The sequence below is a fragment of the Tyto alba genome, unplaced genomic scaffold (assembly GCF_018691265.1).
Source record: "Tyto alba isolate M040663 unplaced genomic scaffold, T.alba_DEE_v4.0 Super-Scaffold_16, whole genome shotgun sequence".
NCBI lineage: Eukaryota > Metazoa > Chordata > Aves > Strigiformes > Tytonidae > Tyto > Tyto alba.
In genome coordinates, this window is record NW_024881278.1 from 28,424,377 (window position 1) to 28,450,096 (window position 25,720).

At 37.4% G+C, this 25,720-nt stretch overlaps 1 protein-coding gene across 3 annotated transcripts in view; it reads right to left on the reverse strand.

Moving 5' to 3' along the window:
• Window positions 1-1,750: 1,750 nt before the first annotated feature.
• ZFAND3 (zinc finger AN1-type containing 3) overlaps window positions 1,751-25,720 on the reverse strand; it is a 149,845-nt gene continuing 125,875 nt past the window's right edge. For all 3 annotated transcript variants that reach the window (XM_032985250.2, XM_032985251.2, XM_032985249.2), the window contains one exon: window positions 1,751-10,220. In XM_032985250.2, the coding sequence (XP_032841141.2) occupies window positions 10,066-10,220 (155 nt within the window). In that variant the 3' untranslated portion in view covers window positions 1,751-10,065. The remainder of the gene's footprint in view (window positions 10,221-25,720) is intronic.

Sequence of the window (25,720 nt, forward strand, 5' to 3'; positions counted from 1 at the left end):
GTGGCTCTGAACTTCCTGATATTGCCTGTGACTTCCGAGTGATGAGGAACTTGTATGCCAGTTGCACTGAGAATGTAATTTCTTTTACTGGTTTGCCATAAACAGTATGGACAAATAGAGCCTGGATTCTTGTATGTGGGTGGGTTTGGACTGTAACTGTATGAGAGCTGTATCAAATAGATTCTGGATAAGTGGATACTTTAGAGCCCAGTATTACTTCTCTATCCTTGCCAAATTACACGAACAAATTGCAGAGCTGCCTGCAGATGAAGGCTGCATAGTCTGTCATCTCTGATCAAATAATGCCTGTGTGTGTGACTATCCCGTGCGTGTCCTAGGCCTGTTGCAACTCAAGGAATGCAACCAGGCTCTGTATCCTTGTGAAGGAAAGATTATATATATATATATATATATATATATATATATATATATATATATATATATATATATATATATATATATATATATATATATATATATATATATATATATATATATATATATATATATATATATATGGGTTTTTTTTAATGTTTGACTAAGTCTTAGTTTTCTCGGCATCTCACCAATACAGAAATTGGTACGCTTTCTCTGTAAGGCCTACATACCAGCAGAGAGGTAATACAAAAGACTGGTTAGAACAGCATCATGTAAACCCTTTATCTGTTGCGAACCTTTGAAGTTCAGCTGCCTTCATTGACTGTAAGAGTTGATGTGCAATACTTGTACTTTTATTTGGCTGGTTATGCTGGCATAGATAGTGCCCCAGTAGTCATGGATAGCAGATTAAATAATTTGTACGCAGTAGAAGCATGGCATGAAGAATGTGCTTCTGGCTGAAGTGAGCAAGTCACTTTATCATGGGAGTTTTTTTAAACTGAAGACTATTTACCTGGAAGCTCTGAATTAACATGCTGATAACTCTGTTCAGGAAGAGTTTACATGGAATCCTTGGAAGAATTTACTTCAGATTTCTGTTTTTCTGTATTTAGGGGATCAACCCCTTAGACATATGCTCTAAAATAAAGGATAAAAATTAGCCATTCTAAGATTTAATGCTTTCATTCTTCTTTTATGCTTTAGAGTAGTAGTTACCTAATAATCGAATTACACAGTATCCACAAACTGTAGTTCACAGTTAAGCTCTCTTGAACAGAAAATTACACCAAGAAATCCATAAACAGTAAGAACAGCAAGAGTCAGACTGTCTTACTGTGAAGAATTTTATGTTGTGGGAAGTCTGTTGCCTTTTGTTCTTTCTGCTGTTAATACCCCAATCTCAGCCCCCACAGTGCTTTCTGAGAAATCAGAAACGTAGTGTTGTATTCACAACACATCTCAGTATTAGAATTCTATTTTGGTACATTTTACACAGAACTGTGTAGCCCGCATAGTCGATATTTAGCTTTATCTGTTACATTCTATCTTTAGACTGCTCTCAAAATAATTGATCTTCCTTGCCTTTACTCTAGAAAGGTGCTAAATGTTGGTTAAGGAAAACTGATCTGTGTTGGTGTTAAATGACTGAATCAGGGCTGGTGTGAAATAAATGGTTAAAGACTGCATTAATCTTTCTACCTTGCTGAATGTATGTGAACTGCATAGGGCCGAACACTTGTTTCAGTTCTCGTGGAGTGATTTAAATTCCACAGGCTGGTGAATTTCCTTCCCTACCTTTCTGCTATCAGCCAAAGGCTGATAAAAGAAAGCCACCCCAGAAAGCACAACTCAATCACAGATCAGCACTGTCTTGTGTAATACATTATATCTCTTTATAAACAATTTTATTGTTTCACACAACAAATGTGGTTAGAAGGAGCAGGTACAATGTACAACTTGATTGCTTTAAGGGATTCATGGATGATAGGTTCTGTGAATCCTGAGATCTTTCAGGGCTTGGGATAACAGTGCAGGGCACCACTGCAGCTGCCGAGCCGGTGGACAATTTGCATATGCGTGCAGCTGAGGCAGAATAATTGGCTTTGCCTTTATTATCCAGACTGAGAACAGAAAAGGCAAGGAACTGGTTCTGATTTACACAGGAAGGTTGATCTGGGCCTACATGACCCATGGTTTCTATGTCAATCAAATCTGCCTGTCTCAGTAGTTATAACAGTTGAGAATTCTTCATGAAGCTTGATGTAAAGAAACCAAACAAACCCATAGTATTAATTGCATGCTAATAATTTTAAAACAAACAGTATGATTGATAAACATTTAGCATTACTTGGCAAATGAGTAATAGCTTTGTATTTTACCTATAGGCTAACAACATTGGGTTAACAATAGAAAGAAAGAACGAACTAAAGGCAGAACAAAGACAATTTTTTTTTTATTCTTGGTTTGGATGGGTATTTAGGACCTGTAGAGGTACAATTAAACACTGTTTGCGTATCTCTAGTAGCTGTGGTATCAAACTAGCCTTAAGGTTCCTTGGATTGAGAAAGTCCACAGAGAAAGTTAAGAGCAATGAAGAAGGGGTTTAAACTGGAAGTACAACTCAGCCTTAATGTTATTTGCTACAGTGTATTAAGACTGCTAAAGGAATTTAATGTACTAAACAGCAGCGGTCATTTAACACTTAACATTTTCATTACAGATGGAAACGGCTACTGGCAATACAAGCCTCAATACCTCTAGGTGTGATCATCTCTACTGTCATGTTGTCTTCACATAGACTCTTGTCTTTGAACATATGACAGTTGAGGGGGCAGGGGGGCAGTGTAGCTGATGATGGAGAAAGCCAATGGAAATTACGGCAGTGAAGCCGGGGAGCAGAGAAATGAAGGCCTGCATGGGTGCTAGAACACAGGCCAACAGAGGTATCAGATAATAAGTTTCAAATAGCACATATTTCCCTGCTCCTGCTACTTTAGCAGGAGTTGCTGCCTCAAACAGAGGCGAAGTATTGCTATTAAGGTAGCAGCTGGAATATGGGTAGCATCACTGAGCTGATCCCATACCTGCACACACACACACGTACCCACCCTCTGCCCTTCACAGAGTTCCCAGGAATAGCACCACACACACCGCTGAAAAGTATCAGTAACCCAAGTGTTAGCATTCACTCCAATGTCTCAGCCGTTAGGGGGAATAGTTTTAATGGATTGCAAATGAGCATAGTGGTGCTTCCAGGACTAAATCTAGAGTAGCTGATAATGGTTAAACTACAGCTGCTACTAAACAGGCAAATTGAGATATCGGGACATGCTCCATTTCCGCAGAAGGCAGGCCAGACAGGGACCGGTTACGTGGATGTGGTGTGCAGGAAGTGAAAGCTAATTCTGCTTCAGCCATGCGATGTCCCGGGAGAGTTGCGTGTGTGTCTGTATGTGTCCATGGAGGGAAAGATCCGTTTAGAACTATTATTTTTGACAAGACCTGAGACCAAACTGTCAGAAACAAAGAGAACACAAGGGGTATGCAGCCTGCCTTGAAGATAGCTGTAGAATTTGTAACTAACTGCTGCTTACCCGATTAATATTTTAATCTATATAAACATGAGGGTAATGAAGTGGAAAGTCTGCATGCAGACAGAATAAAGGTAACGCCTCTGGCTACTGTGCACATGACAGAGTATCCAAGGGAGCAGAATTCATGCAAAGCTGATTGGGGTGGATCACTTAAAACATTTTTAGCTAGCCCTCATTTTAAAACTCTAGCGTAGACATTAACAGTTGTGCTAGTGAACAGTGGCTAACTTAAATTTTAAGTTATTCTTGGAGCTCATCATCATCTTCATGCTGCTGCTAAATGTAGTACGGTAAAAGATGTCTCCAGAAACTGGTTGAGTTAAAGCTTTCGGGAATCTAGCGCAAATGTAGTATACTTCAAACATTGCAGAACGGGGCCAGGGGGGGAAGGGGTGGGGAAGAAGGAGAGACAAATTATTGTTAGAATGAACTCTGAATTAGTTTATCTAGCAAAGGACTCAGATTCTGTTCTCCCTCCTCCAAAAGTCTTGCGTTTATTTGCTGCTTTGAAAAGCAGAGATGAGACTCAGCATTTCAGGAGTTAACAACGAACTTTTCAGTTACCTTTCTTAATGCAGAAGTGCCGATCATGCAGGCCTTCCTTTCAAAGGATGATACAGTGCCACACCTTTTATTTTTTTAAGGATTGCTACTTTGCTTCAAAGAGACCCTGAACAATTTAAGAAGAAAAAAACCCCAACACTTTCCAGTGTTCTGAGAACCTTAAGGAGAGCTCCTTCTGGTGTTGTATCTCTGATACTGAGGATGACATCAACACTTTGCTGTCAGAGAAGTCAACTTTTATTTTTTTTAAAAAACCCTGTTTTGAACTCTAGTTAGAATGTGGTCTTCCATCCTCCCTGAGCATGTGTGGTAGAGGGAAGGAAAGTGTCTTCTGCAATTCAGAAAAGAATCAAAAGGGACTAAAAAATGAGGAAGTAGCGGGTGGCACCTTCTGTCCTTTTGTGTGAAGGGAGAGCCAACAGACAAGAGTAGGTCTCCAATTTTATTCTCAGTACTTACACAGTCACTGCACTGTGCTACAAGTTAACTCACAGCATCCTATTGCATGTTACTTGCTTTGCACAAACCTAGCAGAAAGGAACATTTTGCTTATGGTGAAACCGTGGCCATCACCACTTGCTACTATCTGAAGAACAAAACCCTTTTGTTAGAGGATGCAGTTATCATCTTTAAAAACTATATATAAATTTCAGTAATTTTTTCCTAATGCTTCAGATGCATGTATTGAAATTGAAATAATTTACAGTTAGTCTTACAAAGTTCTGCTTGTTTTTCTCCCAAAGAAAATAGCAGCATATTGCAAAATAGGAAGGTCCTGTAGCAAAATATGTAGTTATTACTAAATAATCCATCAAAAATGTTTTCAAATTATGACAGTCCTGTTTAATTTCTTTGCATATAACATATGTTGCAGAATTGACTCAGACAAACTCTACACAGGTATATTCACAAAGGTAAAGCATAAGTTTTCTGTAGTACCAAGTCAGGAAAGTTGGTGTTGTTTGGCAAGTAATTGTTTGTCTCTACCATTTTATGATCTGAGCTGACTTGAAGAGGAAGATAGATGTGATCACTAAGCACTTGTCAATTTGTGTCCTCTGCCTCCTGTTCTCGTGGCCTTCTTTCCTCCTGACTCAGCTTCAGACTGGAAAATGAGGCATGCAGAGTTTTGGGGAGGTGCATGTGAACAATATCACAGAATCGAAGTTCAAAAACCCCCCAGCCTAATATCCAGAACAAATCATGTCTGCATTAAGTTTCAGTTAATTAAAGAAATAGCCTATCACTGTAGTAAAATACACAAGGAGGTTACCACTTCTATAGACCAATGTCCATATTTTAAGCTGGCTGAACTAATGTGCAGGGGCTTCCAAGAAGAACAAAGTTGATGCATTTTTTCCTGTGGTGAGTACTGAAAAGCCAAAAAGAGCAACATTCAAACAGAACTGCTTTCAAATGCCCAGCTGCACATGCTGACTGCCTCAACAAAAAGGAAAAATTACTTTAGACCAGGATAGGAGGAGAAAAGAAAAGTATGTCTTCTTCACTGATATCTTAAACAATTCTCAAAGACTGGCTCTTTCCAGCAGCATTAGTTTGTTCTCCTGGAAAAGCTGCTGACAGTGAGAGCTAAAGCCCACTATTGCACAAGTTCACCACGTAAAATGTGCACTGTGAATACTTCTGAAGAGTTTAATGTTATGCACTGGTTTTCCAGTGTGGTCTTTTGTGTAGCAAAGGATGTACAGATGCAGTCTCAGATAAGCATAAGATTATGAACTGGCTACACTAGAACTGTATCCTTATACAGCAGATCCTGCCACATCAGCTTCTGTATTGAACCACAGCTTACTACTGCTTATATTAATTTTGTTCTCCGTGCAGAATTCTAATCAGGTATTTGAGTGATGAAGTAAAACATCTGGTGCCAGTAGATACAGTTCAGCTTAAGCAGCATTGTCTTAAATATTTCCAATTGTTTTCTAGGTATAAAAATTCCCAGGAGCATACAAATTTATTTCCAGTGGGAATTGGCTACAATCTCATTGTGACATTAAGGGTTTACTTCAATTAGACCCTCTCTTTGTTGTTCCACTGATGACTGACAATTTCAGTAACTACTGAAACTATCAGCACAAAGAGATTGTTAATTCATTTGTCTGGGCACTTAGCTATGTACACATCAACTGTAAGCATAGGTGCTGTCAATTATTCCCAGGATTAATTTCTTGGAGTCTATTATACAACCTGTATTTTTGTGACACCATTAGTATCAGTTTTCTTCCCTGGTGAGTCTTTGTACTGAAATAGTTATTGTAAGACTAAAAAAAGTACTTTTATCCCTCAGAGGTTTCTATCTATCTAAGTTGTAGTATAGTCACAGAAGGAACTGCTATGATTGTAGAATGAACCCGACACCACAATGAGTACAAAGTTAAATATAAACAGGACATTGCATCCACAAGGGCCAGGGGATTACAGGCTGTCAAAAAGAAGGAAGTCATGCACAATTCAAGTTTTGAGTGTATTTATCACCTTCCATAGAGTAGATAAAAGCAGTTAATAATACTTTTGGACTGCTATAAATGCACCAGGACTCTTTTCAGGGTGTTGCCTGTGCACTACTCCAGAGTAGCTGATGTTCTCAGGAACCTCATTTTACAGTTACATTGCTTCTCACTAAACTGCTTCCAAACAGAAATCAGTGCAATTAAAGACAAGCTCTGGCACAGAAGCTTTCATGGGCAATTCTTATTTTTCCTTGAAGCCTTGGCTCACACCCAGCTATAGGTTTGAAACTTTGTGAAAAGGCAGAGCTGTTTTACATAACTTACCTTTACTATAACACAGCCAAGAATCATGCACAGTTTTATAACGGAAAGTAGCATATGAATTTGAGGAAAAAAATGGGTGTATGTATCCCATGAATCAGGCACAATTTCAATTCCAAACAATTTTCATAATTGTTTTTGAATAATTACCTTGATATTCTCTCTCCTTCTAATACAGCCAATTGTTTTTTAATTAACCTTGTGTTTCTAGCATCTAGATTATTAAAAAACAGTAGTTATTCCTCTACTTATCCATTACGAATACAGCCCATTACAATTTGGAATATGGCTACTCTAGCTGCAGTAGTTGTCAAAATGCATGAAAGAACACTTAAGACATTTTAAAACTTTGATGCCAATGATGTAGTGTACAGTATGCTTTTGACTTAAAGACTGTGATCAACCTGTCCCTTTTATTTCTGTATCTAACCTCAAAATTAAATTGACCAAACCGGCTACCGTAGTTTTAGCCAGATTTGCTTACAAAATAAATCACTAAACTTGAACCCAGAAATATTATCTTTCATATTATCCTTCCCTTCCAAACTGGCAGAAAATACTGTCTGCCTTCCACCAGCTGAAAATTCAGCTTCAAGTTACTGACCTAGCGTTGGCATTTTCCCCAATCATATTTCTTATATGAACCTGCAGCAGAAATGGTGCAAAATAGCAAGACCTGTTGGAATAGGCAGAAAGGAATTCAAACTTTAATCTGATTGGTTTAATTTTTTTTTTAGCAGGAGGAAAAAGAATAAAGTTACAAGATTCTTTTAATATTTTCACAATGTTAAACTAAAACTGAGCTCTAGGCTACATGTGTAAGTAAATCTAGAACACAAAAGGGTTAAATAAGATCTTCTTTTAAGATACAAGAACTTAAGCTTTCTTTACGTTTAACAAACTTCACAGAACAGATACTGCAAAGGAACAACCCCCTCCCCAACTTTTTGTTTAAAGTGAACATTGTCCATAATTCACATGAACTTTAAGTAGTGTTCTCTCAAGAGCCACCTTGAAACCATCTGTGCACTTGTAACGAGATTAAAGAGAGTATTAAGGAGGAACAAAATAGCATCTTCAGTATTAATGCAGAAAAGTCTTGTTTATCAATCAGAATGCCCATCGAATGCTATGATAGGGTTTTGTAGGAAAAGAAAGTGCGTATCACAGCAGCCGCCAAAATCCATGTTGTTTTGAAACTCCTCACGGCAAATGTAAATAATACCCTTGGCCAGTCCCTCTCACCAGGACCATTTCCTGAAAATGCAGCACATTACAGAAGATTATGCTGCTGGTTTCATATTCTTGAATTATTACAATAATAAAAGAAAAAGAAAAAAAAAAAAAAACAAACAAAACCAAAAACCAACTGCTTCCCTTTTGGACAGCTTGCATTTTATAAAGATGGGACACTCCTGATTTGCTTCATGGTTAATTAACGCTAATACAGACAGATGCTGAGTGTGTGTCTGTGGAAAGGCATATATGTATATATTTTTTTTTTTTTAAATTAGTTGTCTCCTTGTTAAATGCTCCTAGCTGGCTACCGAAGTAACAATATAATTTGGCCTATAAGGAGTTAGTTACCTGTAACAAGTAGAATGAAAGATGACTCATACAAGCTTACTCCCAAAACGCTGGGGTTTTTCAAGTGACACGTTACTTCACCCCTCTGATGTTTTATATCTGCCCAGTATTTGAAGACGAGACAAAAATCTTTCTCTCCTTCAAGTCTTCTTACAAATTTCATTGTTAATACCTTACTAATACACTGAGAAGCTAAATTCACTCAGGATTAAGCTGGGACACATTAGTACAAGTCCTTTTTACCTGCATAAACCCTGTGTGCAGCAGGAGACGTGCCAATTATTACGTTTGCTTTTTGTGTTTCCGAACTGACAAGACGGGTGCAATTCAGTTCAGCTCAGCTCAACGTGACATACCGTAATACAGAACCATAGGTCTAAACAGATCCAAAACATTCTACTCCATGTAAATGCTTTTCACATTGACTTGCTATACTTGCTTTGCAATAGATGTGGGCAGAGATTTTCATGAGAGCGTTCAGCTGCATAGAAAGAGGGCTGGTGTAGCCCGTTTGATTATCTCATTGACAGTCAGGAAGTGAGGAACACAAACTCAATCCGATAAAGGGTGTTTTACTGGTTGTTCCCCAATACTGTTACTGAATTCCGTTTGCTACAAAATGTCCTTTTTTTTTCCCCAATATATAAGTCTAGCTACAGAAAGTCAGTCTGTAGAATCCAGCCATGGCTACTGTGCTGTGAATTAGCCTTATTTGATCAATTATCAGATACCTGCACTTAGCAAAAGGCAAACAAGAGCCAATCAGGTTTCGGCCGGTGGGAATGGCTGCACTGCTCAAGGCATGTGGAATCTGTTCACACAACTTGTAGAATCTATGTGGATGCCATGTAAAAAGTATGCACCATTTACTGCTCTGGGATGGAGTTGGCTTTAAAGTGAGGTCATAATTTAACTGAGAAGAAAGACAAAAAAACAAAAAAACAAAAAAAATAAACCCTGATAGGTTCTTTATAGTAAGATAGATATAAAAATTTTTCATAAGAATCTCTGTCCCCCTTTCTTTTTGGCTTCCTGGGAAGAACCAGAAAGGTGTTCATATCCCAACAGAATCCCTGATGCTGGTGACACTGCCTAACTCAAAAGCCACACGCAATGAAGGCACGAGTGACCAGTCAGGTCTTCTGGGCTCAAGCAGCTGCAGTTGCTGCTCTTAGTAGTATTTCACCTCCTCAGGATTCACTAGCAGTGAAGAGGTGAAAGGCTGCACATTAAACAGTTTGTCCGAAAGCCATGTGCATAGCAAACTTTTACACCAGCTTCTATACAACTATTTGTTTTAACTCTGCAGCTGGAATGTTTCCAGCATAAGGCTTTTAGAGTGACTCCAGCAATAACAGAAGCCTTTGGATTTTTCTTGTTTTGTTTAAATCCACTAGCCATGCTCAAAAATAATATTTCTTCATGTTTTATTTTTATACGGTGGCTAGCAGGCACCTTAGTAACCAGCCAGAAATCAATTTCAACCACCATCAACCCCTAAACTACAGTACCAGGACGGTTGGCTAAAGAAAGGAAACTGATTGGCTGTAGTCTGAAACTTGCCTAGTACAAGGTGTCTGGCTGACTTTGTCCTAAATAAGGCTAACATTAGTGAACTAAGAGAACAGCATTTGGTTGCAGTCTTGCACTCAGGAACATCCTTCGCCGATGCGTTGGCAAGATCTCCCTACTTTCCGATCCAGTTTCACCATTTTCATGATGGCTTCCTCACGCCCACGCCCCATGTGGTCAAATGTGCAGTCATGTTGTTCAGGCAGGCGATGTAACATACAGAACACATAACCTACCGTGGGAAGGGAGAAAAAGAAAAATATACAGTTAGGGACTTGGTCAAAGTGACAGAATCTTACCTGAATCAGAAGTGGAGGATCACCTACCGGGGGATTACTCAGTTCTCAAAAATTAATGCCAGCTCTAAGTTTTTACTTATCTTCCTTACAGGGTGTTAATAACTATCTCATTATTTACTGCATTTTCTTGAGTATTTATCAACACAGTATCAAAGCACAAGTCATATTAGTTTTGTTTTTTTTTTTTGCCATCCTTTCATCTTACAGAGGAAGCCCCCAAAATCATCTAGACTAGGTATATCTTGTACGTAGTAACAAAGCTTATGTTTTGTGGGGTTTTTTTTTGTTTGTTTTTGTTTTTTTTTTTTTTAAAAAAAGCCAATCACCTTCACTGAAGTCTTTTCTACTTCATGTGGAGTTGGTTGTCATTTGTGAACTTCACGTCTATGGTACTTCACAGTTTGAGCTCCCAAGCAGGCATCCAAGTCAGAACTGTTAAGTCTAAGCGTCTTGCTTCCTCCTTACTGCCAGCACCCCAACTTGGCAGCAACTGCAACAGCGTTCACCGTTCCACTACTATGCCAGTTTTCAGAAGCTTCTCGTCATGAACTGTTCTTACACTAACCATGGGGAGTGAAGAGGCATTTGACATAGGGACATGTCATGCCACATCATCTTGCTCTGTAGCTGAAAAGATGTAGTTTCTTGTCTCTTTGTCTAAAGCTAGTCAATGTTACTTAGTTTTCCAGGAAGCATGTGATTGAAACACGTCAGTATTTTTTCCTACAGGTGAGGAGGGCATCTTCAGTAGCCACTTATTTCTAGTCTACAAAGAAAATCAGCTTTTTCCTTATTTGGCCCTAACACTTTATAACAGTAAAGAAATTGCCTCAAAGTTCCTACCCCTAAAATGAAAGCTACATAGTGATAAGTAGTATTAAGATGATATAATTGAAAGAGTCACACAATTACAGGGGTCATGTAGTCCACTGTGTATGAAATGAAGTATCGTATTGCCTATGCTGCAATATTTTTTCTGCCTTATGGTGCCAAGAGCATCACTCTGCCTCTCACTGAATGCTTTACATTACTGCTGCTCCTTGAATGTTCAAAAGATATTAAAACCACAAAATGATGATATCTGAGAACTAGAAAAGGATAAAAATGAGTGAATGATTGAGAGAGTGTATTTGTGCATATATATATATGCACACGCAGAGATATATAAAAATATGTGTGTAAAGTATTTCAAGCTCCTGGACTAAAACACAAATTGTAGGAGAGAACAGGCTACCTTTATGTTAGTGTGGTTGTTAAGAAAACAGAAAGGGAAAAAGTATCACACATGGAATTATTAAAAAAAAAAAAAGTAGTGAAGAAAAATTGATTTATCTTTGCTCTTTGTTTCAATAGCACCAGCTATGAAAAGACATGTCTTATTATCTGTGCCTGGCTTTGAAACCCAGTTTTAGGAACAAAGCAAAAAAGGCAAGTTTTCTATATTGGTATAGGCGATTCAGAAATATGGATGAAAAGATGCAGATTGAATTGAGATATATATCTCGCCCTTCGTGATCATTGCCTCCACTTCAATCTCAATCTGGGTCATACCACACTCAAATGTGACAAATATCTTTCTTGAGATGCCAAAAATTCAAGGTCTGATTGCTAAAATAAAAACATCCTTGGACTATCATTTCAATACTGAACAGGCATTTCACTCAATTCTCTCTTACAGAAAGCATGGACTGAAGGCTTCCCTTATTTCTTGAAATAAAACTTCAAATTACTGAACCAACATCCACTGCATGCACAGGAATACATAAATACACAACTAGATGAGCTAAAAGATCAAGTTCATCACCTTATCTGCAACAGATGCGTAAGAAGCAGATGCCAGAAACCCTTCAAATACGTATTATGCCAAAGTCGTTTCAGTCCCTTTTAGGTAAAAACTTAAATTCCTGATGGTTTTACAGATCTTCTCCGCATACGTAACAAGTATATGTAGAAACGCTATTTAAAGTTATATAATGAGATCTTGAACATGCATACAATGTCCTACACAGCTTCATCAAGACCCTGTTGACAATTCTGTAAATCTAGTAAGAAAATACATATACAACATGATTTATCACTTTTGAACATGACCTTTCAATTGCTGCATCTCCTCACCTTCTGCAAAGCCTCCTGCCTTTTGTAGACCCGTGTAACTTCATGATGTTCCTTTCTACTTTGCCATCCCCCCAAATACAATCTCTTCTGTGTTTTACCATATTTTTATTTCTTTTCTGAACACCTTTTAGTTCTTTTTAGAGCACCTGATTTCACATAGGAAAATCTGTACTGTATGCTATATTTATTCCAGATGAAACAAATTCTTTATTTTTTCTGTCAAGTATTTCCTTATGCATTCTTGAACAGAATTTCAATAACTATCCACAAAGAATGGCAAGTGATTTTAATTTTCCCAGACTATGGGAAAATTATTTCTAATTTCAGCGACTAAATGATCTAAGCCTGTTATTCATATATCTATTTAAATATGTACTGCTGATTAGAACTGATAATACCTAATGAAAGAATACTCAAGCACATTTTGAACAGTACTAAAATAGTTTTGCATATATTTGCTGTTCTTATGGAGGATCTTTATTCTTGTTGAATTAGCAATGGGGATCTTCTGGAAGCCCCATTTCCAAAAGAGACTTCAGATCTTTAGTTCCATTTCTCCAAATGCCTAAGTTTCTTTAAAGACTGGAACTTGTATTTTTGTAGGTTTTATTTAAAATTTAAAGGACATGAATACTGTTATATTGTAGCTAGTTGAATAACAGTAGTTCTGAACATTTTTTCATTAGGTCAGAGTGGGTATATTCAATTAAGTTATTACTGCTATATTCACTTGCTTCACCATTCTGGAAATCAGAGTGGACATTCTGTGGTCTGCGTGTGCACAAGTGCCTGATGTCATATCAAGACCATCAGTTCTTATACAGTTTCATTATTAATGTGCACTGGGGCAGAAGGCCAATATATGTACTTCTATTTTGATCCTTAAAACCAATCTATATCTAGAGGTGAAACCTTATCTCCTGAGAACTCTGTTTTTATGGTTATGAAGCAAGTTAGATAAATGAACTCTTGTGGTGTATTTACTGTCAAGTTCATTATGGGAAGATACCAGATACAGGTTGTCTCCCTTAAAGGATTTTACTGCAGAAATGCTTCTTTAGCACACTGTAACTAAAAGACAAAATAAATAACTTTGTGCTAGGGGAAAGAGCATTGGAAAAGGGATTCCATCTGCCAACTAAAGTTAGTTTACCCTAGTCATCAACCAAAAATATGCCAGCCTTCCACTTCAAGCATAGAAGATTTCAATCTAGTAAATGTAATAACACATCTCACAGAATTGCAATCGTTGTTTTCTGATGTTAGAAGTAAACTATGAATCACCTACTCCTCAGGCCTCTAATGCAAACACCTTGGAAAAACATTATGTAGTGCCTCAATACCTTTGAGTTCCTCTAAACACCCCAGAAACTACTTCACAATGTAATATCATCACAAATTCACTTCCATTTCGTCACCAGAGCATAAGTGGCTAAAGCCATAAAGCAGTGTACCATCTCTGCTTTACTGGTACGGATACTAATGAGTCCTTTGCACAGGACGTGCAAAAAAACATAATTCAAAGGAAGTTTAAGATTGCACACAGGCAACTGTGAAGTTGCCTTCATCGTTCCTGAGGAATCTGCTGGGAAAAGGCAATTGGAGAGGACTGAAAACAAAATAATCTTCCATATACAAGATCAGAGAATATCACAGACTTACAGTTCGCTCTGTGTGGCTGCTGATGAAAAATAACTGCATTTTCCTCATTGTTATGTTCAAAATCACTGGCTAGATGGGAGTATGGAATGACAATAAGCAAGTATTTCAACTAAAACCTACATTTAATTCTTAACTGTCTTCAAATTTTGAAAACAGTAAGCTGCTAAAATACCAATGAAATGATAGGGGAAGCATCAGAAACAATTCAACTAAATGGCATAATAATCCACAACACAAAAGCCAAACTGTAATTTTAGAAGGTCCCTGATTTTATTAAATTACTTTTTTTCCTCTTTGTTAACTCAACAGAAAGTGGCCAGACTTTCTGGAACGTGGTACAAATGCCCAGTAATTGGATTACTGCAAAATACCAATGAAGCAGCACAGCACACCGGTGGGACTACTCAAATGGATGTTCTTGGCTGGGCATGGAGTCCCAGATTCTAACATACTGCTGGAGAACGTCATACAGTTACATAAAATAACAATCCCTGTCATGTGAATAGCACAGTGATAGTAAGGAAGCTCCTCCTCCCACCCCAAGATTCTGGTCCTGATCTCATTGATGAGACATTCAGAAAGCTGCTAAAAGAAGACAGATTTGTTTGTTTTGTGAACATGTTTTGAAAAGTGGTGGAAGTGCCAAACAAGCTTATTAAATATTTATACAGCTTACACATTTACAGAGTGACTTTGAAACATCTTGATGTGTATTACCTAAAAAGTAGTTGCACGTTGCCATAATTACCCTGATATTCAGTATATTCATACTTTTGTATTTTAAGAATAGAGAGCATATTTGGACTTTGCCATACAGTGAGTGTCATATGGTTAATATGGCAGTTCCATCTGCTGAAGAAAACCGAACCTCGCTTACGTAGAGGTACGTGTTTTCATTTCTAAAAGCTAAGATATTCAAATATCATTGCTGACACGAAAAGATGAAGCCCTTCATTACCAAATACCATCAATTCTCAAGTCTCAATTGTTCATGCCAGACATTTATGTTTTAACTGCATGCAGTAACTGCTCTGGAAGTTCAACCTTATATACTACAGTGACCCCTTCTGATTCATCCAAAGAAGCTCCCATTGGTAGGTAAAAGAAAGTGAAGTCAATATTACAATACAAAATCAGAGCTTCTGACACTTTAAAATCATCTTACCTGCCCACTAGTGCTGCTATTTATCATTTTCATTCATTCCCAAGTCAAAAGGCAGAAGTTCAAAACTGCCAAAATTTGCAGTTTATGATATTTACAAATTTTACTAAATAAACAAGTTGTGTTTGTATAGATCCCCTATGCAAAGCCTATTCAAAAGTAGTCTTAATAATGGCATAGACTTATTTCCATACAGAATTCTGTGCCGTGTGCTTTGGCTTCTTCACATACTTCACAAGAAACTTTACCTTTCTTGCTAACTTGAAAATCTAATCAACAGAGGTTCAAACAGAACTTTAAAATACCTTGTAACCTTAAGAGATGAAGGTGCTGAAAAATTATCTACTGAAGGTGTATTATCTAACAAGGTATGTGTGTCTATATGTAGATTTCTGTGCAAGAACAGATTTTAACGTACCTTTAAAAGGTGAACAAATCCACAGGATATCAGAGAACACAGCAAAACGAGACAGATTAACCAGCGGAGAAGATGAGCTCGTGCAGTGATGCAACTTCAGAAGTACTTCAGAAAACACTTGCTCTCTGGATTTTGGAGATTGTTCAAAAAGAAATCCAGAAATGGCAGGACATAAAAGTGTGCTATAGTCCAGCCTAGCAAAACTTCCAGTGCAGCTTATACGCATTGCTATTTAACAGTATAAAAATATTACAGTCTGTCGATATCTTGTATTGCTCTCCTTCTAGGCAGCGCCATTCTTGCATATACTCTAATTATCTCTCCTCTCTCTTCTATGTGGAATGCTCTGCATTGGCACTGTCAGCTTTCATTACAGAACTCAAGGAACATTCAGTTTTACTGACACTTTCTATAAAACCAAACCAAATTCTAACAAACTAAACAGTAAGCTTTTGGAAACAAGCGAGTTAAACTCTTCTCCTGTTTCCCTTTCCTGGCTTTGCAAGAAATCATGGAGTTTGATTAAGTGCTACGTAGTTCAGAATAACTTGACTAGGAATATGGTCACACTCCCAACAGGAAAGGAGAGTAAGCCATGTTATGGTGAAATTTTTTAACCAAATAGATGTATTTATTAAAACTCCACAAAACCTAGCTTGAGGCAGTCCTTTCTACCATTTTCACTCCAAGAAGAGTGGATGGGGAGTGCTCCAAGTTATAAGTCTCTAAATATTAACGCACAGTATCTTAAAAATTGCCCTCAAGGTATTTTAGTTCTGTGTTCCTTCACAAACAGCATAGCTGTGCAAGATTCATGAAACATACCATAGGAAAAAGCGTACATAACTTATTAGCTTATTTTTCTAACCATTTTCTATAGTCACTGCAACTTGCCTTTCACTATTTTCTTCTTTATCTAGATCATCTATACTTACTCACGTCTACCAAAATGATCAGTAACTGAATCAAAAAGAGGAAAGAAAAGAGGTGGTATAAGACACTTAAGAATGTTTCTTTAATCTGCAAGTCTGTCCTTGGACTGGACATGCACTTGGGACTTCCATCCTGCTCTTAAATCAGTCATAATCTCAGGTTTAATGCTAGAAGCACACAGCACTGTGACATCTGTGATGCTACATAAAATTTTTTATCTGAGACTCAGGATGCTTACAAGATGCTGCAGATTCATTTTGTATTTCTACTACTGGGTTTATGTTTAGGAGAAAAGAAGGGAACAAAAATCTGTTTTTCCTTTCTTGCTCTATTTTGCTGTCTACTACAAAGAGGGTAAAGCAATATGTATGAGCATGCATTAGAGACAAAAAAGCTATTAGTGAAAAAAAACAGCCCAGGAAATGAATGGAAGAAATTGTATACAAAAGAAAGATGACGTCATCTTACTCCTGTAACCGCCACTGGACAGGTATGGTTAAAGATTCAGCAAGAATTCTTTAGAATGCAAGGCAAAGACTTTGTATTTCCAAGTTTAGTCACGTATAACCCGTGTTTCAAAGTGTCTTCTGTCTATTTTCTTGAAGATCATAAGCCTGGGAAGCTGCTTTGGGGAGCATGCAAGAGATGCGGTTTTATGCTGTGGAGACTCTGCAAACAAACTACGTTTTATCCCAATTTGTGCTAATTTCAAACGCACTTTCTTATTTATCTTACTACTTGCACAGAAAGCTGTCAAGCTATTTTTTCCTACATTAAATGTGACACACATTTTGAACAGAGAATTTATATCACCTGAGGATAGCGCACATACTGATTTTTTAGGTTGTTTTTTTTTAATCGACAATTCTTAAGGAGGTTCTATATAAGACACTATTGTACTTCTTGACTTTAGAATTAAGAAGAACTCAAAAGAAAGAGTTTACTCTTGTTTCTTTGAAGGCAGTGTATTAGGAGTGGGAAAAATTAAGATATGGCACTCTCCTAGATTCAAACCCTGCTTTTGCTCTAGTGGATACCAACTCCACCGAAGTCAGAAGCATCTTCAGGAACAGACCTGAGGTTTTCAGGAAATTATTTCTGAATTTCAAAGAATCCTTAGTGAACCAGACTGATTAATACAGCATACCTGTCTTATAGTAGTAAACTGCAATTAAAAATAGTTTGCTGTAGGTCAGGTCTTACTAAGTATTGCAAGTCTCAATCAGGATCATATCCCAGTTCTGCCATATACCACAAAATAATGGTGGTTAAATCTTTTCATTTGGACCAAATATTTTTCTTGATCTGAAGAATATGTGCAAATAAGAGTAACTAATTCTACATCACAACTTCTTCACCCCACTACAGATTCATGAGTTAAAGCAAACATCTATCAGAGACAGTTTAACAGAGTAACTTAGGTACTTGATTATTCCCACAGATACAGCACTCAATCCATACTCGCTTCTCAGTGGCTTTATGTCACTGACCTATACGTCATCTGTAGGCTCTCCTTCTAACCTTATACAGTGTACTCAATTTTCTGTTTGCCTTGCAATCCCCAGCAGTCAGGCACAAGCAGTAGTTGTGACACTCTAAGTTGACTTAGCAGCTGGCACAAACGGTGGGTTACCACTGTTGTGAAACTTCTACAGCACTGGGGTACGATCCCAGTTCATCTATGGTGATATACGCAACTTCACAGAAATTAGCATTTTAATTTGTCACATACTTTCTCAATACAACTGAAAGAAATGTTTTTCTCCAAAAGACTTGAGCAATTGTAGAAGCATAAAGGCAAAAAAAAACCCCAAAAAACAGTTAAAGTTTAATTTAACAAGAGAATTTTCAAAGAAACCATTTTGCTTCCAACAACTTGCAGCATCAAGTGGTGCCAGAGAGTGAACACCGATGTACGACTAGTCTGAGGGAGAAGAAAAGCTAAGTTCAAAATTAAAAGTTTAGACTTTAGGTAGGTGAAGAATTTGCTTTTCTGAATAATCATGTAATCTTGCAATGATATATTCAGGAGGAATTCATATAATTGCTGCACTTGTAAAAGAAACATTCACTACCATGTTTGCAGGGCTGAGAACGCGCTGGAAAAACACTGCACCTCCCGTATCTTTCCTAGTTTCACAAGGTTATATTCTGTAGGATGTGAGAGAATGAATTCAGTGAACAGGCTATGCAGTGAAAAAGCAGAATTGTGCCAAAAAGACATCCTCGTGTCCAAGAGTAGACAACTTAAGAGAGGTAAACAATAATAACAGGTAACACTGCTGCAAATGGTAGTACTCTTAAAAAGTTAGATTTTCCACAGGCTATACCAGAATATAAATAAGTATTTGCTTCCTACCCAGAACATTTAGATTTGAGTGTGAAAACTTTAAAAAATGTCTCCTGAGAAGGGGCAGGTGGATGACAGAGCTATGCTAGCATCAATGCAGTGCCTTAGGCAGAGAGTTTGGCATTTTCAAAAGAGTTAGATGATTATTAATACTTCTACAATTCTCTCTACACCAAGCCTACCTGAGCTAATACACTTCTCCCAGAAGCTGAGGATTTAATTAAAAGCCAGTGTACCCAGTAATTTAATTAAAATAGCAAGCAATACCGAGTGATTCAATAATGTATGTCTGTCATTTTGTTTAGTCCAATGAAAATGCAGGAAAGATACGGCTACTAATAAAGAACTGGAATGAATAATGAAAGGGTCTATGCTAACATACTGTACGTCTTGTGTTAATTCTAACTGTTCTCCTGGATCCTGCACGTATTTTGACTTCAAATCATCACATGCTGAATATGATTCCAGGTTTAACTTTCAGTATGCTTCCTGAATTATATTATTTATGCCTTGGGTTTAAATAGCTTTCTAGAGGTTGAACCATATTGATCCACAGTCTGTCATCAGCTAAGCTTGCTGGCCAAATCACTGGAGAGAAGCAGCACTATTTCTTTTAAACCTATATAAAATTTATTTTATGTCTTTATTCCCTATTTACACCTTATGTCCAGGGTCTCTCAGATTATGCTCCATGCATGTCTTCTATTCCTGTAGCCTCTTATAATCTATGTCAAGAGTAATTCTTCTTCTAACCGAAGGGAAAGAGAGCTCCATTCAGAACCTCTATTTATACCATAAAAGAAAACAAATGCTTAGAGCGATGTATGCTTCTACCCTTCCCCTTTTTTTGGGGTGTGAAGACTTACATAACATTCCCTGCTCCAGCTTGCTCAGAATATGGCATGACCCCCTGTACCCCACTCACACACGTATTTGAGAAACTTTCAGCAACTCAGGAACATTTAAAGGCTGTGAACACCTCTGTAGGTAAACACTTTCATCTCAATACATATAAAGGCACAGTTAAATAAATATATTACTTTCAAAAACTTACTGAAGAAAATACTTTAACTTAGCTCTTGAAACTTTCCACCAAGGCCACAAATGCTCAATATTAAAAGGCCCTGACACAGACTAATATTATTCTTTCTACTTTTGTGAAAACTGATGCACACTTATCCTTATGCCACTTCCTTAAAAGGTCCACAGCAACCGAGCAGAGAACCAGGTAGTTTCAAGTCCCAGTATCTAGCTTTAACACTTTCTTACATCTTAGATATGACGTTTAAGACCACAGGTGGCATTTTCCTTTAGGTAATATTTTATTTAGTTAGTTCGTAGGGGAGAAAAACTAGTTCCTGGAAAGAATTCTGACTTTTAAAGGCAAATTTTGACAATTCCTTTCAATTCCTTTCAATAACCTTTTTCTCCTTCCAGTTCTGATGCAGCAATTGGTGTGATGTTTTTTCCTTACTTCTTCCTGTGAAAAATTTAGACTTTTGCCAATAAAATTCACTGTGCATCATTCTTCCCTACCCAAGCCTTACTTCATGGTCATTTGAACTGGCTGTAACAGTCCTTCAGGATTTGCCAGATCGCTAGGGCATATTTTTGGGCTTTTTTGTGTTTACTTCAAATATCAAGCACATTAGTACAATCAGTACTTGTGTGTGTAGCTATTTGTTAACATATGGACAAGTATGTTTGATTCACTTTGAGGGGGGGATGTTTTCTAGACAGTATCCTTCCTTCAGAGAACAGACAGGCAGAAACTTTCTAAGTGCACAGTCCTGGTGAAGCTGTAACGTGTGCCTGTGAGACTCTGCACAAATAAAAACACTGTAAAGAAGAATTTTGATTACAAAAGATCAAGCACTTTAACCTTCAAAAATGGCTCCTTTAACATCTGGCAGGTAGGTGGCTATTAACTTCGTTTTTCTGATAAGAAGAAAATGACTCAAAGACTGAGCAACCTACTTCCCTAAAGGTACTGAAAAAGATGGAATTAGAAATAAGGTAATCTCAGCTAGATTTTTATGTTCAAGTTCACTTAGACCGTGTGTCTCTTGTGCATACAAGACAATTAAAAATTGCATAATCTTTTACTTTATGCATAAGTTTGTTTCTCCTGTAACCACAGTACAGGTAAGTATGAAAGATGATACATAGTGTGGCACACCAACAAAATGCCTTTTTTTTTCTTCATAGTGGAGTTTCCATGCAAAAACAACCAGAAAGTTATATACTGAAGGCCTTACCACATCAGTAGTGTCAAAACAAAAACTCTTCTTTTTTTGTTTTGTTTTTAAAAGGAACATGCTAACTTGCTTGATTTAAGGAGAATTAGAGGGCTTAAGAGACCAACTGACCCATTTCAATTACATGTATTGATTGAGACTATAGGAAGGTAACTAGCACGCTCAGTATACATTACTGAATCAAGAAAGTTGCCTGTTGCAGAACTTTTGGTAGCGTGGTGGAATAAATCAAAATCAGCACAGGCTCTAAGAAACTCCCATTAGCTGAACAAACTGGGGGAATACACTAGAGCCTTTTCAAACTGTAGTTCATGATTCCCAATTATAAGCAGACCATGAACTCCATTTTCACTTTTAAAGCTGTGGACAGCTTTTCTAAAGTCTAGACACTGAAGTGTTTCTCTGGGTCCTATCCTTGGAACCTCTGATACATCAATTAGTCAACTGCTTTTAACTGCTTAATTTCTAGTATTTTCAGAATACATATTACTCAGAGACTCCAGCATAGTTAATGGCTCCTATTCCCTATCAATTAAATTACCGTCTTGGGATAACAACCTTGTAAAATAAACCAAAAGAAAAAATCCCTTTGAGTTTGATTTCAAATTTCAATAGTTCTCCTTCATTTTATTAAAAAAAAAAAATACTTGCAACAATGTAAGCTAAGATGCTAGGCATTACTGGCATGGCTGGGGCAAAAGTAGCATTCTGGGAGCAACTAGGAGAACAGCCAACAGAAGGCAGCGGAATATGGCACATCCTATGGCTGGCAGGAAGACTTGCTGGAATTACAGTATGTAACCAGTTACTAATAAGATTTATTTTTCCTTTAATGCTTCTTATTGAACTGGTTGACTCAATCTCCAGAAGCAGTGCACATATTTGATTTTCATCAGTGGAAGTACATCTGTTATACCAATACATAATCATGTCCTGAAGCCAATTTGGTTTGTACCAGATGAAGCTTATCCATCTAGAAAGTGAATTTGCCAGTGCCATTACAAATTCTTTGCCACAGAAGAAGGTTCCATGGAAATGGAACCATGATTTAATATTTTACTGAGTTAAGAGAAACATTACTTTCAATACACGTTGGACTACTTTTGTACAAAGATGAAAAAGTTGCCATAGGTTTTTTTTTTTGTTTTGTTTTGTTTTTTTTTTTTTTTTCCCCTTATCTATTCAAGTTTGTTTCTTTCTTCCCATCCTTTTGCAGATAATTTTTAAATTGACTGACTAAATCAAATCATTCCAAATTTATTCTGGCACAATCCAAACAAGTGCCTCATCTCCTGTGTTTATGAATGAGCAGCTCTGTTTTACAAGTTAAGAATCTGCAGCTGTTTTTCTTCCACCTGTTTTATTACTGAATCCATAAGACTTGCTGCCACGGTATCTGTAAAAAAGGGAGTGTCTCTTCTGTGTGGACACATTTTGCTTCTGATGGCTAAAAGAAATGCTCAGTACTTGATATGAGTCTGTTCTAGTCTTCCTCTTACCTCTCTGCCTAGTGGAAGATCAAAGTAGAAATAAAGAAACAGACACGTTTAAATAATCAAAAAAAGAAGAGAAGAATTCCATCAGGTTATTACAGATTTATATAGAACTAAATTCAAGAGGGATATGGAAAAATAACCATAGTAACATACCAGAACCCTCTTTTTTATATTTACTTAACCATGCTTATGCGTTTGTGTGTGTATATATACATGCATATATATACATAATATGTATAAGGTATGTTTGCCAAATATTTAAAAAAAAGGTTTTGTTCCTGTCCCTGCCAAAGATTACAGACTTTTACAGCTTGCTTATAATGCTTTCTCATGATGGTTAGCTTTCTTTTAATCTGCATTTACTCATTAATGTTTTAAAGTCCCTTCCACTGTTAATAGTTTATAAATATATATATACACATTTATAGTTTTGCAAGCACCAAATTGTCTTTAGAACGCATCAGACTTAAGTCAGCAGATGGTTTAGGATGTACAATATTTTGTAAGAGATACCATGTTGGTTTGTTTTTAGTGCTGTTCTAGTGCAAGATAACGTGTTCCCCAAAGATTTATTCCCTCATCACCTTAAGGTCAGCTCTCCTTTGAGCTACTTTTTGAGAATGACTTCTCAAATTTGTAATTCTGTTCCCATCCATTCTGTTCACATCCAAAGGAATTTGGTACACTGATACCTGTATAGAAATTAATCTGAAGGCTTCATATGCATTTTTTGGATATATGTTTTTTGATGAGCTGTCTTAAGTTTTTTCTCTTATTTTTTCAGTCAGAGTACCTCTGTTTCTGTTAGTGATTTCTTTCATCTACTTAGCAGGCATTTATAATTGCCTGTCCCATTGCCCCTATTTTTTCTGTTTATTTTCAATCAGTGTAGTTAAACGTTCATTCACGTTTTTTTCCTCTCTAGAAAAGTAATCCTAAGACTACTCCAATAGTCTGTTGCTTTACCTCCCAATTTTATACTTTTCCACAGTTCATCTTCTCTGTTATCCTTCTTTCATTTTCCTATATGAATTAATTTGTCACTTGAGCCAACTGTACTATGTAACATGTACATCTTGTACTACCATGGGCACTTTTATTTTCCGTTCTTCCTGTCCCCTCCTCTAACCTAAGCAAAGAATGCAGAATCTTAGGTGGTTTTATGCATTAACCTTACAAGAAACAAGCCGCAAAGTAGTTGGGTAAAAATTGAGTTATCCGCTATTTAGACATGCTGATTTTCTGTGTTGCTAAGCAGTAGCAAGCAGCTTGTGCTATTAAACTTGTTAGAACTAGAAACCATTTTATCAAGACAATCTTACCAACTTTGATCACATCTTGATGAGGCCATTTCACCGACTTCTAATCAAAATTTAACATGACATTTATCCAGTTTGCATTAAAGTCACATTCAGCACCATCTCCAAGACAGCCAGCGTGTTGTGCACTGCAGACTAAAACCCGTGTCCTCTTTGTAGAGCCATGCGTTAGTGGTTAGACCTCAATCACACAGAGCAGTGGACAGTGATCTGTGTGGATAAAGCTATATCCACATAAAAGTTCCTAACTAATTCAGAAGGGAAGTTTTGCCCTCATAAAGGAGCAGCCTGTGGAGTGCCCCAACGCCGTGCTGTGCCCTCATTCCACGCGTTCAGCGCAGCGAGGCAGCACTGGCTCACTCCCGTTTCCCCACCCTGAGTCTTGCCACTGCGGAGGCCACTTGTGAATGGGCCTCCCTTCAAATGAAGAAACAGACAAACATCAATACTTGACAAGATCTCACAAACAAAAACTGCAAACCAGCACAGTTTGCCTTCACCCATGCCTGAGGTTAGAAGTTACTGCAGACTCTATCAAGAGTAGCACTGAATACCTAAGTGTTCAAGTCTGCCCACATTCTGGGAAACTGTAACTTGTTACAACACAACCCAGGCCAGTAAAACTCCAAGACAGTATCTTCTGTCCACACACGCAAGAAATACTGCTAACAACTGTTTGACCAGATTGCACTACAACTGAGTAGTCATTTTTACATACAGTCTGGTCGAAATGGAAGGTTTATGTGCCTTCCCACCATATTAAGCATCTACTCTGGCCAAAGAAACTGAAAAACTTGAGATTCCTATCTGAGAGGCACACAAACAAATCAGCAACATCCCTCTAAGTCACTGCTACTGGAAGCTAAAGACAGGCTTACTTTCCAGGGCCCATGACCTTGGCCACTCCACTGATTGCCAAGAGTTCTGGGTAAGGGGGAGCCTGAGCTTCAGACATGTCCATTAGGATGTGGCCTACAAACAGAAAAATCGTTCTGCACAAAAGCTGCTGAAGAGCTGGCACACTGTAATTGCTGACTAGGACTGGGTTTAACATGATGGATGTGAAATTCCTTTACTGATCATCTAGAATATCCTTGTACGTCTTATGCAATTCCAACAATATTAAAGAGCACAACAGACTCCTGTGTGTTGGCTTTACATAGCAAGTGACACCAGAACCACTTTTTGCTGTAAAATACTAGGCTTCTGCCACAAAATTAAGCTATGCTTTCTGGGAAAATAATTTCTATGGCTTAGAATTTTACAGCTCACTATCTTTTAAAAACATAAATAAAAACTTTATTTAGTAGCAATATACATCTAGTCAAGTAACTAAGACAAGGCCCATAAATTTATAGCGCAATTTGCAAATAATCAACCTGCCTTTTTCTAAAATACATTTGCAGAACTCTGTATTATATAGCTACTTTCGTTCACAAATTTGCTACCCCTAGTTTTAAAGCAAGTTTGCGTGGCTTATCACATCACTGAGCTGACAATTTTCAGATCAAGGACCACAGGCAATTGATTTTGGACTGCTTACACTTTCAGTAGAAATGCTGTAAGAGAATGTAACTTAAAGAATATTATTCCTGTAATTCCTGATGATATAACTGACTACTAAAGATAATATTAAATACATGATTTCAATACAATCATTGTCTGCCGTAAGACATTACGCTATTGAGAGGCCCACCCAAAACTAGAGAACATCACCATC